The sequence below is a fragment of the Periophthalmus magnuspinnatus genome, chromosome 15 (genome assembly GCF_009829125.3).
Source record: "Periophthalmus magnuspinnatus isolate fPerMag1 chromosome 15, fPerMag1.2.pri, whole genome shotgun sequence".
In the NCBI taxonomy this organism is placed as follows: domain Eukaryota; kingdom Metazoa; phylum Chordata; class Actinopteri; order Gobiiformes; family Gobiidae; genus Periophthalmus; species Periophthalmus magnuspinnatus.
Window position 1 is genome coordinate 15257979 of NC_047140.1, and position 19710 is coordinate 15277688.

At 38.1% G+C, this 19710-nt stretch overlaps 1 protein-coding gene across 1 annotated transcript in view; it reads right to left on the bottom strand.

The window, feature by feature from the left end:
• Positions 1 to 5384: 5384 nt before the first annotated feature.
• The window catches only part of LOC129456867 (uncharacterized), a 32352-nt gene continuing 18026 nt past the window's right edge, over positions 5385 to 19710 (bottom strand). The window contains exons 5-6 of the mRNA XM_055227483.1: positions 5697 to 5978; positions 5385 to 5392 (exon numbers count right to left, since the gene is read on the bottom strand). Of these exons, the coding sequence (XP_055083458.1) occupies positions 5385 to 5392; positions 5697 to 5978 (290 nt within the window). The remainder of the gene's footprint in view (positions 5393 to 5696; positions 5979 to 19710) is intronic.

Below are 19710 nucleotides of genomic sequence, written 5' to 3' on the forward strand. Positions count from 1 at the left end.
ATAATACACACACACACACAAAACAAAGTTGATGACAGTTGATGAAAGTGTGATTAAAGCAAAACAAATATGACTGATTACGAGGAAATCTGTGACTGAAGCACTAAATCCAGTTAATCTGAAGTGAGAGAAATGTAAAACTTACCAGACCAATGAGGTTAAGCTTTACGTTGAAGCCTTTTTCACTCATAAACCACCAACCTACCATGTTTCTGGGACTGGTAAATCTTGCCTCTCAATTAAGCACATTGTAACATGCAGAGATAACAGAGATACATAATAACCAACAATGATTAAACCTCATATACCTCATAACCTCATACTCCGAGCTCCTCCCGTGTGACTGAGCCCCTCACCCCATCTCTAAGCGCCCAGTCACCCTGCAGAGGAAACCCATTTCAGCCACTTGTACCCGCGATCTTGTCTTTTCAGTCATTATCCAGAGCTCAGGACCATAGGTGAGGGTAAGAACGTAGATTGACACGTAAACACTCATTATTCCAAATGTTGAATATGTTGAATCTCTTTATTATTTATAGATTTACATTTTATTAAACATTATACCAACCACAGAAAAAGTATTTATTTGATAACTGACAATATGCAAAAACATTAACCTTAGAAAAATAAAAAATGTCATATGCCAGGAGATAGAAAAAATGATGCTGACTCCACCTGCTGGGCCCTGACAGCTTGAAGTCACAGTAATAAAATAATAACATTTTGTAATTATTTCAATAAAACAATCAAACATATAATATGAACTTAAATGTTGCATGTAAAACAAACACATTTGTACAATAAATGAAACTAATGAAAAAACACACATTAAAGGAAAGGAAAATGCATTAAAGACGGTGCATTATGCAAAATCAACTTTATGAAGCTTTCTACTGTGTTACATCATTGTTCCCTCATCAAAAACATGCCTGAAGAGGTTTTAGGTGCTGCCCATGCATGTTTGAGTCATTTAGCGATCTCTCCCAGCCCCTTTTTGAACTCTCCTTACAGTTAGTGATACAATCCTGTCCAATGCTCAGCCTGCAATTGTACGTCGGCCATTATTCATACGTGTACAAAAGCATGACACAATACACTACAGCTACACAAACTTGATACAATGTTTTTAATTAATAAAATATATACTGAATTTGCTGTAACAGTGCTCTGAAGGAAAAGGGATTTAGCACAGAGAGCAAAGAGAGGGGAATCTCAGAGGGTCAAAAATGAAACTGAAACCTAGTGAACATTTTAATGCTGTTTTCCTCTTTAAAGCTGGAAACTAGCACAAAAAAAGCATTCCCTTTATTTATTATTCTGTTATTTCTAAAATAAATGCGTATGCGTAAAGGAAGGAGCCCAAATGATGCAAGTCAGACTGAGGCTTTAAAGGCATAAAACAGTACCATTATCCAAACAAAATATGGCATTTTTTTAAAATATATTTAAAGATAGCTGTCAACCACTGCAGCAGGGAGTGGATCGTCTTGGATGGTGGCATAGAAGTGATATGTGCTGCTCTAAAACACAGAGAGAAATATCATCTTTTACCCTTTCATATAGAAAAAAAAACATTCAAATCAGACAAAACTATATCAAGTATCATACATATGTTCTACATATGTTCTCTCACAGTTTGTAGAGATGTTTATTTTACAGTACATGAGTTCTTACGTCATATTGGACTTCACGTTTAAGCTCCTTTCTGTCGATCACTTCAAAACAGATCAAGACAAATGAAAAAAATGAAAACTTATGTATAATAATAATTTATTCATTCATTTTGAACTCACTGGATGTGCCCTTGATTGCTGGAGCAGACGTGATCAAACTGTAACATGCACTTGCATCCACAGCCTAAAGAATATTAATTACATCAGAGAATGTCATAAAAAGGGGTACTGTGTGAAATGCATTGGGTTTGGGTCACTTACCATGTTGCTGCTGGTGGGATTCTGTGGGTCAACTGCATCTAAAACAGACACAGTCACTTCCTGTACAGATTTGGTATAGACTAAATGTGTAACATGTAACATGTTAGTGAACATTACCAAGGTTACTGTCCTGTGATCTGTGAAAAGGGAAGGACATTTTATGAACACATTTGACTGTCATCCTGTATTATATGTATGTATTGTTTACATATCCACTGACTGACCTACACAAAATGTCTTTGTTTGGTTGTTATTATTACATGTAAGAAAAGAGCACAGAGACTGATTGAAAAATAATAATTAATGCAGTAATTTGCACTTGTACTCTGTCTAATTATATTATCTTTTTGTGTGTGTTTATCAAATTATGTTGTAAAGTTTAATTTGATTTGTAATTAAATGTTGTTTTTTTGTTGTTTGTTTTTTTTTTTATCTATTTTTTGGTAAGGGAACAGATACAGTTGTGGAAATGATTTGATCATTGACTGGAACCCAGAATTCAAACTTCTTCAGTACTTCATGAAGACACGAGTCTGGTCACAGGTGAATCTCCCCGAGTTCAGATGGGCGTGACTGACAGATGGATTAGCCAATCACAGACACACATGGTCTGTCTGAATCAAAACAAGTATGGCTGCTTACAACAAAAAACAAAAGAAAAAAAAAATCACAAGGGAGTCATTTGTCAAAAATCATGGGCGACCAATGAGCTCCTTTGTTTTACTTGTGTCACTGAAATAAACAAATCTGATTTCACGATCATGTTTGGTTCTGGCCTGAGTCGTTATGGAGGGAGTGGGGACCAGACTGATGTCCCTCTGTATAAATAATACAGAGATATATCATTCTGGATTTGCCAAGCAAGTTTGATCATGGAGCTAATTTCATGAAATCCGTATGAAAAATAATAATTAGAGAAAATTCTTACTTGGTGTGGTTTGAATTTGCCGCTAAAAAACAGACAAAAACAATACTTCACATTAGAATCATCTCCACACACAGTTGTAATGAGTGAAAAGGACAGAGGGCATTTCTCACCAGGAGCTTGTTTAGTGCAGAGAACTGAGAGCACCAGGAGGACACTGCCCACAGTCACTCCACAGACAGTCAGCAGAACCACCAGCTTCCAAACCCACTTCACTGTTTCACACAACAACTGGTCACTTATAGCACCAAGTCAAAGCTAACTTCAATTCAGTTTTATTGTTTTTAGTTTTGATTAGGACAGATTTATCACGTTAATAAAAGTTTGCATGTTGCATGTGTGGTAATATTATATCTGACTGTTTACTCTGCTCAAAATAGTCTTATTGTCTATAGGAAAAAGGTCCATTATGTAACTTTTCTAGTGCAGGGTACACAGATGGTGTGCCACCTCCTTATCTCCATGGATACCTTTGTAAAGAATTTTCCACAATATAACCTTATCTATGTTGCATTTATTCAATTATATATTTGTATTGGTCAGAAAAACCTTTGAGTCGTCTATGATCTCTCTATAGATTTTATAAATTTGGCTTTGAGTTATTACCTGTTTGTCTCCATTGAGATGGATTCAGTTTAATACCATAATGTGGAACTTTCCAGGAAAGGGAATAGCATCTCCATAGAGACTAGCAGAGGGGCAGAAAAGTTTTATAGTGCACATTTGACCACTACCACTACCCGTACTATTGTTGGACTTACCTCAGTTTGAGAACCTTTGATCTATAAACTAAATAAATGTGAACTAACCAATACTTCTCAAAACTATTAATTTTTTTATATATTTAACTCCAGAGGCAACTTTAGCTTGTCCTCCTTTTTTGTGGTGTAGTTCCAAATGTATCTTAAAGTTTCCAAATAAAGTTTTGTCCAGTGTGTTGTTTTCACATATCTTGACATGTTTGGGATGCCTTCTCCATCCTTTTTCAGAAGCGTTATGTGATGTTACAGTGACTTGCTTTGCCACTGATTTCTACAGATTTTGGCAGCATTGTTCTACCTGCATTAGTACGGGAATAGCGCCATCTACAGTCTGACTTCTCCAGGACAACATCCCAGGTCTTTGAAAGTTGATGGGCCCCATCGTCTCTAATTTCAATAGCCTCCGTTATCAGTGTTTGTGTTTGTTGCCCTTCATCTCAGTTGTTTTTGTGATTTCCCATGATATGTCTCTCACAAATGAGCAGGTACTAGAATGGCACCAAAATCTATGAAAATTATCAGCAAGACACGTCACCGTATCACGTGACCCTTCTGAAGAAGGATACAGAAGGCATCCTAAACATCCCAAACAAAAGAACATTTATTTGGAAATAATATTGTTAGACTTTGACCCTCTTTGATGTATTTGGAGGATATGTTTCCGAAAACTAAAATATGAGATATGTAATATGTTTCCTAAAAATAATAATATAATAAGTGAGGTTGTGAAATTGTATTTGAAAGGTTCGGCTCACCTGATGTCGGCTGCTGAACCGTCTTCAAAACATCATCTTTTAAAGTGGAATTTGGAGCAGGTTCAGCTGAAACCCCACACACATTAGCTGAGAGTATATATTTATATAGATAATATTGGAATACAAATTATTACCTGAAATTGCCATATTTTGGGTTCCAGACATCAAGATGGTGGTGGTTGGCTCTTTTGATTGAGAATGTGAAGAAGTGTATATATAATATATAATAATATAATATATATGTAATATTTGTTAGTTTTACCTGGACTTGAGGTTTTGAGCTCACTTCCTGTCACATGACCTGGGGTTGTAGTCTTCACTGGCTCTAATACAGCTGTAGTCACATGGGGCTGGGGCACTGGTGCATTCTTTATGAAAGCTAAAATGACATGTTTGTTTTATATATATTCATGTTTTTAATACACCTCTAATCATTTTTGAATTGGACCTACCGCTCATGTCGTATCCATCACTGCGAGGGGATTTGTCTCCACTTTCTAAACTGTAGTCACAACTGATTTCTTTTGTCTTCAAAGTATCAAGACCTCTCCACAAATCATATGAAGAGATGAAAAACTGGCAAAACCATCTGCTGTCCGTCACTTTTACCTCAACATATTTTGTGAGGAATGGGCGCAGTGATTCTCCGTAGTACAGGTGACACATTGTTTGGGACTTTTCAGATCCAAACAGCGAGCAGACAATGCCAACCAGGTCATTATGAACTTCAACACTCACTTCTGGTTTTGGACCTAGAATGCAATGGACCCAAAGCAGTTAGTAAATAGAAAGGAAAATGCACTTTGCTTTAAATAGGAAGTGAAAATATAGTACATAAAAGTAAGATGTAATCCACCATCCTTTTTTGCTGAGAAGGAGGGTCTAAGGACAGTTCTGGGACAGTTATCCATTGATTATACCAGGGTCAGTGATTCCAGTGGTTCACTGTTGTACATTAATTCTACATAACGCACAAGTAGTTCCGGCAACAGTTAAATCACATTCTATATCACTGCTCTGCGGACATCACCATGACATCACCATAGCAACATGTAGCTTCATTAGTATCATGGTATAAGTGGATTAAACAATTTGGAGCTGTGCATTCTGCAGTTTTAATGCACTTTGTGGAGTCGAGCGTTAAAACTGCATAACACATGGCTCCTTGTTGTTTAATGCTTACTTGTTTCCTGTGAATGTTGGTTAATCTGTTTGTGTGTTATTGTTTCACTTTTGGTTTTCTAACTTTCTGTTGGTTAAATCAATAAATCAGAAATACAAGCAGTTGAAACTATTAAATAGTGGCATGAAAAACACTTACTCTGAATAATGACAGTTTGCTCACTGCTGTGGGGAGAATTGGTCCATTTCCCATTGATTGTATAAAAACACTGGACTTTAACTTGAGCAGGAGGACTCTGGTCCTTCAGCAGATCTGATCCTCTCACAGTCTGGACACAGGGGGAGCTGCTCTGGATGACTCCATTTAAAATAAAGGAGCACAGAGACTCAGAGGCAAAGTCTGGAGGCTGACAGTGCAGAGTAACTGAGTCTATCTCTATGATCACTGACGGTTCTACAGACAAAGAGGGACGAGTCAGGTCTGTGGAGGGAACACAATGCTGTCAGGGCTGTGCGACATGACAATAAAAAAAATGTGATGTGTTGATCTGCTGTTTTAGTCATATCATAATATAATGATGTAGAGCATCTGTTAAATGCAGCAAAACTATCAAACACAGACACTTTCCCTTTGAACAGACTTTGAAATTCTCCAGACTGACTCATAGAAGAAGCAGAAGCTTTAGTCGCCTCTTAAGACGTGGTGGAAAAAGTACTCAATTTTGTTACTTAAGTAAAAGTACAGATAATGGAGCAAAGAAATACTCAAGTAAAAATAAAAGTATCACATGAAAAAGCTGACTTAAATAAAAGCATTAAAGTACCTGTTTAAAAATATATTTAAAGGGTAAAAAATAAAAGTATTTTCCAAGTATTTTTGTATCTAATGAAGCTTCAGATGTAGTGATTTTGATAAATTATATATATATATATATATATATATATATATATATATATATATATATATATATATATATATATATATATATATATATATATATATATATATATATATATATATATATATATATATATATATATATATATATATATATATTTTGACCGTGTTAAAAACCTGCTTGTCTCTGTGGAAATGCTATTAAATTGACTGACGTATTGCACAGTATGGCATTATATAGCTTACATAACTTTCTATTTACCTACAGGTGTTTCTGTTGCTGAAAAAAACTTGAAAATCTTGTATTCTTACTGTGACCTCTACACAGATCTGACCTGTAACTGTAATCATCTGCTTCTCTCCATGAGGTTTAATGCCATACTGTGGAACATTTCAAGCAAAGAAATAAAATCTGCATGGAGACAAACAGGCGGCAGATCCTCCTCCAGAAATGTTTCATAGTGTATCTTTAAATGTACCTCCTGTAAAAATCATCTTGAAATGTTCAAACCTGCACTTACCTCTAATGTGGACGATGATCTTGTTACTTTGTTGAGACCCGTGCCATATTGTTCTATAGTACACACATGTTACTGTCACGTCGGCTGGAGAGCGCTTGTTCACTAATGACCGCAGCTTCTGTCCACTCAGTGTGTGCTGACAGGGGAATTTGTGTCGTGAATAATCAAAACTGAAGTAGCACTGAGAATCATGAAATATAGTCTGACACTTTAAGTGAACCAGGTCTGAGTCGATGATAAACTTTGGCTCCACTGTCAGTGTAGGAGCATAAAGAACTGTGTCACAAACAGAAGAAATATGTCATTAAATGTCATTCTTCTTAAAGAGTTAAATAAAGAGTTTACCTTGTCCTTTGACGACAAAATGGACACCTGTAGAGTTGATGGAATGTTAGTATGTACTGTACATTTCAACTGGTAAAGACCTTTTGAAATAAAACCCCGTTTAAAGTGTTTGTTTGTTATTTTATTCAGATTTCTGGACTTTATTGTCCCTGTAGAGAAATCGGAATTTTCAACCAGTGTCTGAGGGCAGTGTGTCAGGAGCAGAGGGCGACCACAGTGCAGCACCCATGGACCTTAATATCTCCAGATCTTTATTCTGAGTCTGAATTATTATTCTCCTGGACATGTTTTGTGTTACTTATCATAATTGTAAGGTTTAGGTGTGTGTGTGTTTCTGTTTCTCCTGTTCCAGATCATCTCTATTCAGTTTCATTCATAATATTTTAAACAGTGTTGTACATGTTTGTAGACTACTAATGATTACAGTTGTGACGCCTTTGGAGTTGAATAATGGCACAACTTTCTGAAGCTATTGTGAAAGAATAATTTCACTTTTGTTTATTTATACTGGCAGAGATGTGAAACTTTGTGCCCGTTTAGTTTCTTGTGGGTCGCCTTGTGTGTTTATTTGACATTATAGTTAACTGAGCTGGAGGACAAGTAACAATTCTATTGTGATTTTCCACAAACAAAGTGGTGCATTATTCACCTCCAAAGGCATAATTGTTGTCAGAAATATCTTATGGCAAGTTTGTTTTTTCAACTGATGAAAATCTTTTTATTGATAAGGATTAAAGTTCATGGAATTTAATTTGGGATGTTTTCATATAAACACCCTCGCCCTCCATCTGACACAGTGGCATCATATTTAGATTAGAATTTGTTCTTTTATCATCATTTCCAAAAAAGAGTAAAGTCAACACATTTAGTGGGCTGTATGATCCAGACCACAGTTATTTACTACAACTATCAATGACATAAATGTGCACTCACTGATGAAGAGGATGAGCAGATGTCCGGCCATGGCGCAGGTGACACTTCAGACTCAAAGTGTCATAATGAACTCTGCTCAGGGTTTGAAGGAAGAGGAAGTGAGAGCGACCACTGCAGTCAGAAGCAGAACAATCTGTGTAAACTCTCTGTCACCTGCATGTCTCCATTTCATTGCTTGGTCTGAATTGTTCCACCATATGGTATTAAAGTTATCTATCATTTATTCATGCATTTATTTAATTACATGTACACTGATAACCATGTGTTACCCAATAGAGAAAACGTGACTTATTTCTCTCCTAATGTTCATACAGTAATTTTATTTTGAAAACTTTTATTTTGGTAAGAGGAAGTGACTTCCTGTTCTGTCAGTGACATTGACTGATAATGACCTTCTTATTTGGCAAAAGTAATTAAGTCCTACCTCTTCAAGATGCAAATTCAGGTTTTCATTCTTTTACGCTTTGGACACACACGAGAGGCTGGCTGATGAATCCTTTATTTCGCTAATCTAACAGATTGTCGTTGAGTCCACGATGAATTATTGTGATGTAAATATGGTACAAAATTATAATTCTTATTGTGAAATTGTTTGCTATTTTAATTCAATTCAATTCAAGTTTATATATATAGCATTTAAAAACAACCTCAGCTGACCAAAGTGCTTCACATAAAATAACTAAACACATAAAACATCACACAATGAGGAATAATTACATTATACAAAAGAGCATAAAATATAATAACAGTGCATTTTAAGTAGATTCCATGCTTGAATCAGAGCGGCTGTGACAGTGTGTTTTTTCATGTTGTAAGGTATTTTCTAGCAGTCTAGCGTCAAACTGGTATCTTGATTTACTAATGCTCAGGTAAATAACACATGCCCACCAGTGGATATGGAACGCCACATTTCTCATCTCTGACCCCTCTCACTAAGGAATGGGTGACTCCCACTCTGAAAGGGTTATAAAACTCACCTTGTTTGACTTTGCTTAAAATTTCTTAATGTGTAAGGCCATGCGCACCAGAAGATGACCCATCTTACACATACATTGAGAGACACTATAAAAGCTGTCAACTTGCACATCTCAGGGCTCTGTAAGAATGTTTGTTTCTGGTGTAAGCTTCAAAGAGGACCAAGAGACTGAAACATAAAGTCAGAAGGGTTTAATGAGCTCGACACAGGTAAAGTGAACAATGAAGCAACGGACTCTCCGGAAAGGATAGGTGGAGAGCCTATAATGTCTCTATAAAGGCTATAAAGGTCGAAAGTCAATGATCAACTTTGTTGTTGTGTCATCTGACCTCTGGCCACGTGCCTTAGACACTTGGGTGAAGAGAGGGGCAGAGCTGTCAACCAATCACCACCTGATGGTGAGTTCAGTCGCCTGGCGGAGGAGGAAGCCAGACAGACCTGGCAGGACCAAGCGTGCTGTAAGGGTCTGTTGGGAACGTCTGGAGGGGCCCTGTGTCAGAGGGGCTTACAGCTCTCACCTCTGGGAGAACTTCTCCCTGAGCGCAGTGGTGGACACCAGAAGAAAAGGATCCCCTAAGGCTGAAGTGGTCCTATCGAGCCTTGTTGACTTATGGGAATCCTGAGGCAACTGACCAGTACCGGCAGGCCAAGCGTGTAGGGTTAGAAGAAGTTCGGGGAGGCCATGGAAAAGGACGGTTGGACGGCCTCAGATATTCTGGCAAACCATCGGACGCCTTAGGAGGGGGAAGCAGTGCTTCTTCAATACTGCTTACAGCGTGGGTGGAGAGCTGCTGGCCTCGACTGGGGATGTTGTCGGACAGTGGAAGGAATACTTTAAGGATCAATCCCACCGTCTTGTCTTCCATTACCCTGGCTGAAGTCACTGAGGTGGTTTTCAAGCTCCTCCAAATTTGAGGCCATGGTTCTCGACCGGAAAAGGTGGTTTGCTCTCTGAGTGGGTGGTGAGTCACAAGTGAGGGAAGGATGGAGCATGAGATTGACAGGCGGATCGATGTAGCTTCTGCAGTATTGGACTGTTGTGGTAAAGACATAGATGAGTCGAAAGGCAAAGCTCTCGATTTACCAGTCAATCTATGTTCCTACCCTCACCTATTGTCATGAAATTTGGGTAATGACTGAAAGGATAAGATCGTGGATACAAGCAGCTGAAATTAGTTTCCTTCCGAGGGGAGGCAGTGAGACTTTGGCCGCCCATGAGACTTTGAGCGGAGCTCACGAGACTGTACGAGATCTAAGATGGCGGCGCCCTGCTGCTAGAGTTTAGACCAAACAGAAGTTATTCTCTACTCAGAACTTTATTTTCGCATATATTTTCTTTTTCTCTCTCTCTTTCCATTTCCATCTCAACTCGCGCAATATACCCACAACCCTGGAATCGCTTGAGGAATATATCGAGGACTGTTTCACCCGGCTGTGCATCAATATGAACCAGGATTTAACCACCTCCGTCAACAACTCCACTCCCAGTAATGAAAAAAAGAGACTGTGTATGGCTTCAACACTCAGGTACTACCCACACAAACAATCCATCCGACCCCTCATGCTGCGCAGACATCGCCGTCATTCTCAGCTCAATTGACACCAAACTCACCGCAATGGACAATAGAATAGCACTTATCGAACTTTTGCACCAAGAATTCTCTGCACTCCGACACAGCCTGGAATTCAGTCAGGAACAGATACAAACACTCACCGAAGAAAATAAATCATTGAAAAAATCAGTCAGCACACTCACAGGTTACAACAATAGCAACAGAAAATAAAGCAATGAAAGAAACCATACTGGACTTACACGCGCAGCATGAGGGACAACCTGGTATTCACTGGCATCCCGGAGCAACCCACAGAAGACGCAGAGAAACTAGTCAGAGATTTCATCACAACACAACTCAAACTCCCAGCTGCTACAGTAAACGCCATCACATTTCACCGTGTGCACCGTATGGGACAAAAAAACACCACACCGGACAATAAACGACCCCGGCCAATCGTGGCCAAATTCGAACATTACAAACAAAAACAACAGGTACAGAATCAAGGAAGACAACTGAAAGGAACGAATTATGGACTGAATGAGCAATACCCAAAAGAAATAATACAACGCCTCCAAAAACTTTATCCGATCCGCAAGGACATGATTCAACAAGAAAAGAAAGCAATCATTGTTGTGGACAAACTTTATATAAATGGACAACTATACCGGAATGCAGATTTAACCCCTTGGCTATACTAAACTTTCCAATACAGTAACCTCTCTATAACTCAACAACACACAGAACCTACAGACACACACACATACATACATCCCTACTTTCCCCCACGCATACACAGACGCGCGCACACGCACGCACACACAGACATACGGACACACACACACGTACGCATGCACATGCGCACTCTCTCCCTCTCTCTTGCTCGCTCTCTCACTCTCTCTCTCTCTCTCTCTCATATATCTCACAAAACTGATTCACATAACCCAGGTCTCAACTAACTACTTTAGACCTACAGAACTGCACTAGTCTCCCCACCCCCAGTTAATAACTCTATCCAATGGTTCTGGACTATGACTCTCCCTTTTATCTTTATTCATTCTCTTTCCTACACTTGCACTCACTTGCAGACATACATATACTACCATTCCTCTTCTTTCTTTTCCTCAACCCCCTATCCAATTTTGTTTATTTTATATCTACTTCTTATTTTCAAGTTTCATAATTTTTTTCCTGTTATCAGTTCATTCAAATGATGCATTTACTGTCTGCTCTGTCTTGGTTTTGCACACCTAACACAAACACATGTGCATACAGACACCAAACACATTAACATTTGTCACTTGGAATGTGCGTGGTATTCGCACACAGGTGAAAAAGAAAAAAAATTTCAGCGAACCTCATAAACTAAAACCAGACATATGCCTTCTACAAGAAACACACTTATCAAATTCAGATCTTGATCTATTACAATTTAAAGAATTTAACAGTATATATTTATCTACATACAACAGCAGACAACGAGGAGTATCAATCTTAATACACAACAAACTTATATTTAAGTCGACAATAACTGACCCTGAGGGACGGTATGTCATCATCAATGGCACCATGTCCAACAATAAATTTACAATAGTTAATATATACGGACCTAACACCGACGACCTCTCATTTTTTCACTGTATATTTTCAAAACTAAACGAAGCCTCAAATATAATCATCGCTGGAGACTTCAACACAGTACTGGATTCAAACCTTGACCGCTCACACATTGCAGGTCATAACAGACACTGGCATTCCACGGACACAATAAAACAATACATGACAGAGTTTGGACTTGGCGATAGTTGGAGATTACACACTCCTCTGCGGTACATCATTCTTCCTCACGAATTGACTATATCCTCATAAGCAATATTCTCTTGTCTAATATAAAAGAAACCACAATTCATCCCATCTCAATTAGCGACCATGCACCAGTCAGTCTAACACCACAATTTCATTACTACACCAAACCTTCCTTGAGCTGGCGCTTCAATCTTTCACTACTCAAAGACCCAGTATTCAATATGATGGTAGAGAGGGAGTGGGCATCCTTTATGGAACTGAATGACTCCCCGGAGACCACTGCAATAACACTCTGGGAAACCGACCGGTAAAGCATATTTAAGAGGGAAAATTATTTCATATCCAACCTACAAAAAGAAAAAAACAAATAGAATTAGAACAACAATTATATCAAAAGAAAATAACATTGACAGAAAACGGAAATATACTTGAATTGAGAAACACACAACTACAACTACAACAAAATTTTACAGGAAAAAAAACAACTTTATTATGCAACAACTCCAATATAACTTATTGAAAAACATAATATATCTGGTAAATATCTTGCAAACTTACTTCAAAGAAAAAAAGACAAATCAATAATTCCATCAATACAGACCTTTGAAAATCGAATCACTCATGATCCACAAGAAATTAATAACACATTCCGTATGTTCTACAAGAACTTATATTCATCAGAAACAGAATCCAATCCAACAGAAATAAAATCATTTTTCCAAAACATAAACCTACTACAATTACCCTCTGATATGGCTGAATTCTTAGATGCACCATTATCACTGCAAGACCTCCATAAAGCCCTCCTTCAGATGCCCAACAACAAAGCCCCTGGTCCCGACGGATACCCCCCCGAATTTTATAAGCACTTTTGGACTTTACTATCACCACTTTTCACCCGCACAGTGACTGAAATAAAAAATACATCTCAAATCCCTCTGCATATGAATACAGCAGCCATAACAATATTACTTAAACCAGACAAAGACCCAACCTACCATCTATAGACCTCTTTCATTACTTAATACAGATTTAAAAATCATTACAAAAGCACTTGCCCTCCGACTAGAAAAAGTTACACCACTGTTAATTCACCCCGACCAAACAGGATTTATCAAAAATAGAAACTCTTCAGACAACCTTCGTAGATTATTCAACCTCATCAATATCGCTCAACAATCAAATATCAGGACAATCATAACCTCATTAGATACAGAAAAAGCTTTTGATAAGGTAAACTGGACATTTCTTCTCCACACACTCCATCAATTTGGCTTCGGGGAGTCATTTATCCACTGGATTAAGACACTCTATACCTCACCTAGAGCCACAGTCACAACTAATGGTATCACTTCACCCATGTTCACACTGCACAGGGGCACTAGACAAGGATGCCCGCTCTCTGCCTCGCTGTTCGCCTTATTCATTGAACTGCTTGCAGTAGCAATACGCCAAAATGACAGCATACAAGGAATATACGTCTCGGACACACATCATAAAATCAGCCTATATGCAGATGATATTCTACTGTACCTACAAACACCACAGCAATCATCACATGAAACTTTCAAAATTATAAATACATTCTCATCCATATCAGACTACACTATCAACTGGAACAAATCAACAATACTCCCTCTCTCAGATGAAAAAGGAAGTTCTGCAGCTTAGGATTCATTCCCTGGTATGCACACAGGTAACATTAAGTATTTAGGCATTAACATTTCCCCCAGGCTGTCAGAGTTGTTCTCACTTAATCATAACCCTCTGCTTAAAACAATAGAAGACGACCTTGGACGATGGACAAACTTACCACTTTCACTAATAGGATGAATAGCATCAGTAAAAATGAAAATCCTCCCCAAATTGAACTACCTATTTGCGAACATCCCAGCTACACCTCCGGACAAATGGTTTCAGACACTAGACTCATTAATGATACACTTTTATTGGAAGAACAAAAAAGCAAAAATCAAACTCTCAACATTACAAATAAACAAAGCACAAGGCGGCCTCGAAGCACCAAATTTCATCCACTATCACTTGGCAAATCAACTACAATAAGTGGACAGGACAAACATACAATAATAGCACATGGATTTCTTTGGAACAGTCATACTTCAAAAATATTTCTTTGGCAGACATACCCTCAATGAATACTACTCTCAAAAAACATAACTGCTTCAAGAACACAGTCATTTCAACAACTCTGACAGCCTGGTGGAAAGCTTTAAAATTAACCAATTCTTCCACGGCACCTTGTAAATACACCCCCATCTGGCACAACCCTGACTTTCACATGAATAGTACCCCACTTCACTATTGCACATGGGAACAATGAACAACCTTCACCACTTAATCCACAACAATAAATTCATAACATTTAAACAACTTATGGAACAGTTCGAAATCAACAACAATAATCGCTTTCAATATTTACAAATCAAATCCATTATCCAAAGCAAGATTAATACAACTAATAATAATACCCTGGATCCTCCTCAACTATTAGAAAACATAAAGAATATCAAGAAACCAAAGAAACTAATTTCCAAACTATACAAACTTATCCATTCAGACAATATAATACATGCACCACAACTCAAATGGAACACAGATATAGATACACCATCTACATACGAACTCTGGACAGAAATTTGCAAAAATACGTTCTCAATGACATCCAACACTAATGTACAACTTATCCAATACAAAGTTATCCACAGGACACACATCACCCAATACAAGAAATTCAAAATGGGACTAACAGACACCTGTTCACAATGCACCATGGGAGTCACAGACACTTATTTACATGCACTTTGGGAATGTTCACCAGTTCAGGGTTTTTGGAACACAGTCACACATAAACTCACAGACATCCTGAGCTGCAGAATTCCTCCCTCCCCATCTCTATGTTTACTTGGCATTATTACAACTTTCACCATACCACCTAAATATAAAAACAGTTTGTTGACATCTCTAACTATTGCCAAGAAAATAATTCTACAAAACTGGAACACTCTATAAACATCAAACACTGGTCTAACTCGCTCATCCATCACATTTCAACCTCTCAATTGACACCATTCATAAACCACTTTAATGTTGTTTTCAATCAGTCATCAATATCAACAACATAAACTTCACCATTAGACTATTATAACACCATTAACATAGTAATTATGAGAATGCCACGCACACTCCTATACACACCCCCATTCCTACAAAGACACACACACACACACAACATTATCTAAACTTTATTACAATAATTGCAATCATACCACCACTATTGCTGTATACCACTATTATTGTTGTGTTATTGTTTTCATTGTATGTACACGTTTCTATTGTTGCTGTCACTATTATTATTGTCATTATTATTATTGCCTTATTCATTAACTAATTTATTTATTGAATTCATTTGTGGTTCTGATGGAGATAAATAAATGGATGAATATAAACACACATATTAAATATTAAAACAAATAACATGAATTATTAAATAATAATTTAAATATAAATATATATATAATATATAAATACACAATAATAATTATTATTATTAATAATAAATTAATTATTAATCAATAATAATAATAATTGACAACAAATACATAAAAAGATTAGGGCTAGCAAGGAATGGGCCCATTGCTAGGGGGTACTGCCCCTTGAGTGCGGGCTCACCAAAACCTTGCCTCTTTTAATGCATTGTACAGGACACGCACGCACACACATTTTACATTTAAATCTATTAAATCTAAATAACCAATACCACCATTAGGACCACAAAACTAACTTAGAGCAATATTGACCAACCATTGAACACTGAGTATGACAGCAATAATAAAACCTGTTATTGTTATTTTTACTTTTATTATTATTAGTAGTATTATTTTATCTCCACACACACACACTCACACACTCACACACATATTTACAAAGAAAACCAAGACAGAATAATGCAGGTACTGTACTGTAACCAACACTTTCACACAACAACATAACTTTCTCTGTAAATAGTAGGCTGTAAATATTGTATGTTTTTCTATGTCACTGGGTGTTCTTCAATAAAAAAAAAAAAAAAAATAAAAAAAATAAGTTTCCTCCTGAGGGTGGCTGGGCACTCCTTTAGAGATAAGAAGAAGAGTTTGGTCACACAGGAGGAGCTTGGAGTAGAGCCACTGCTCCTCCACATCGAGAGAAGCCAGCTGAGGTGCCTCGGACATCTGTTCAGGATGCCTCGATGGACGTCTCCCTAGGGAGGTGTTCCGGGCATGTCCCATGGGGAGGAGGCTCCAGGGAAGACCTAGGAAATGCTGGATGCTGGAGGGACTATGTCTCTCGGCTGACGTGGGAACGTTTTAAGGTCCCACGGGAGGAGCTGGAGGACGTGTCTGGGGTGAGGGAAGTCTAGGAGACCCTGCTTAGACTGCTGCCCCTTCAACCCCACCCTGGAATCACGGAAGGAAATGGATAGATGGATGGACAATGCGAGCACTGAATTCAACTACTACTATTGTTTTATTATAAGGAAATCTTTTTTTTTCTTTTTTAGCTTTTAATCATGTTTTATTCTTTTCTCTTATTTATCTTCATACTTGGTTCATTAATCCTGTTTACACAGTCATCTCACTCTGAGTCTCAAAAGTTTCAGTTTTTAATTGCTTAACCCGTAGACCCTCCTGATGCCATTTTTGTGGTTTTTGACTTGCTAGTGTGATTATATTTGTTGCAAGTCTTAATTTTGTAATGATTTGTAATCATTGAAGTAGACAAGTGTGGACTTGTGAAAACTTTGTCAGTAGTAATAGAAGTGGATGAGTAGTACAATGTATGTCAGAGCTGACACCTTTTGTTGTTCTTGTAAATGTTCATGTGTCATTATTTATGTAACTGTTTTTATATGTGACACTTGGTTGCTATGTCGACAAGTTGATGTGAAGTTTCTGTTCGTCTGTTACTGGTCTGTTTTGGAGACTGGCTCTAGGAATAGAGAACGCTGTTGTTTTCCTCTCGTTGTGGCTTGTGTTACAGTTTCAAGTAGCTCTCGTTTTCAGAAAATAAACAACCAGAAGAAATTAATTTCTTTACACCAGAACACTAGAATATGATTTCATGAGAACAGGAAGTTATTTGTCAATTTTTTGTCACATGCAGTACAATCTCACATGTGTTGTTTCATGTTAATTTTAAAAATATGTTAAATTACTCAGTTTGTTATGTTATATAATACAAATTATTATTTATTTATTTATTTACTTTAAATAGCTTCAGAAAGTGATGCTCTTATTAGGGCAAAGCAAGGCAAGTTTATTTGTTTAGCAGTATTCCTACAGAAAGAAATTCAAAGTTCTTTACAGAATAAGCAAGACATTCAAATCACACTACTCAAAACATAAATAATTTCAAAAAAATCATCATTAAATTACGATTAAATCACCTGTAATGACTAAACCATCAAAGTCTGTGCCTATGACTGAAAGCAGCTCAGTAACATCATCAGTAAAACAGACAGTGCTGGGGAGGTTTGTATATAACTACAGAGTATGGAGGGTGACACCGCAAATGACAATCTGTGAGTGACCAAATAATCTCTAAAAATTGCACACACACCTCCACCTCTTTTTGTTTGCTCGTGTTTCAGATTCAAATTTGAAGTTGGGTTGATTCCACTAGAATTGCATTACCTGTTTTTGTCTAGCCATGTTTCAGTTAAAAAGATAAAGTCAAGATTAAAAGAAGAGATAAAATCATAAATTAAAGCAGCAAGATTCTGTAGGACTGGATGTTATCTTACTTATTTACAGGGAATGTGAAGTAAATTTCTCTGGACAATCTAACTGTCCTTCTTGTTAATCACTCTACATGGTATAACTGTAGATGTAGCTCCATGACAGGGCCGATGCATGATATTATCTTTATCATGACTGTATGTCCTGAGACAGCAGAGGCCCTGTGTACCCTGTGTAAAGGCAGGGAAGAGGGAGCAGGGGGCAGTTTCGGTGAGGGACCAGGTGAGGGCCAAGGAGGCGGAAGAGTTTAGCATAGTTGATTCCAGAACTGGTGATCGAGCTATATTGGGTGTGACGGGAGCCATCTTCTGATGAGGCTTTCTAGAACAGCCATGGGTGAAGGTGGGGAGGAAAATAAGAGTGAAAAGTCCCTAAAGGGAGTAGATGTAGCAAAGGGGACCCAGGACAGTTCTGTGGGCAGGGAAGATGATGGGGTGCTGATGGGGGTGTTGCTGGGACTAAAACCTCTGTTGGGGCTGTCATAGACAGGTTCAAGGCTTGTGAAGAGGGCACTGGGGGAAGTTACACTGGAGATGGATCCTTCACTTGGGAAGGTGGTGGTACTGCTGGCTTGTTCTCTGGAGAAGGTAGTGGTGCTGCTGACTTGTTCTCTGGGGGAGATGGTGGTGCTGCTGAATCCCTCACTGGGGAGATGATTGTGTTGATGGTATTGACTCCTTTGTTGGGGGACATGGTTGTGCTGCTGATGGTCACTCCTTCGCCGGGGGAGGTGGTGGTGGTAGTTGTGGTGCTGCTGGTGGTACTGACACATTGGCTGAGTCTGTGGCTAGCACAGCAGGGATACTTCTCTCATTTGTCTTTTCTCTTACTGCCTGCCTAGGTCCCTGTCCAGGCCGGTGCCTCAGAGAGTGGAGGAGGTTATCCGTCAGCACTCCCACTCTACCTCTACTCAGATGCAGGCCATTTCCCTTGAACAGGTCCTCTTTCCAGAATAGATCAAAGTTCTCAATGTTTTACAAACCTAACAGCCGGGTAAATGTGTTCATCTTCCTTCTATCTATGCTAGGAAGAGGTCCACTGATGAATGTCTTAACCTGCTGCTTATCCAGCTCCTGGAATAATTCAAATAAATTATTTTTCAAGATTTCAGTCTGTTCCATTCTGGTGTCAACTGCACCCACGTGTACAATCAGCTGGTTAACTCATCAGTGTGTTGACAAAATCTTTGGCAGGAGTTTTGTAATCTCAGAAATATTGTGACTGGGATAGGAGTAAGTTTGCATTACTCTGTGGCTCACATCTCTGATAGCACCGTCTCCTAACAGCAGCGTATCTCTGATCTTGACATTTTGGCACAGATCACCTGTCTACCGCCGCTCTTTTGTCAACTTTCTTGTTGACAACAATCAATTTTCTGTTTGT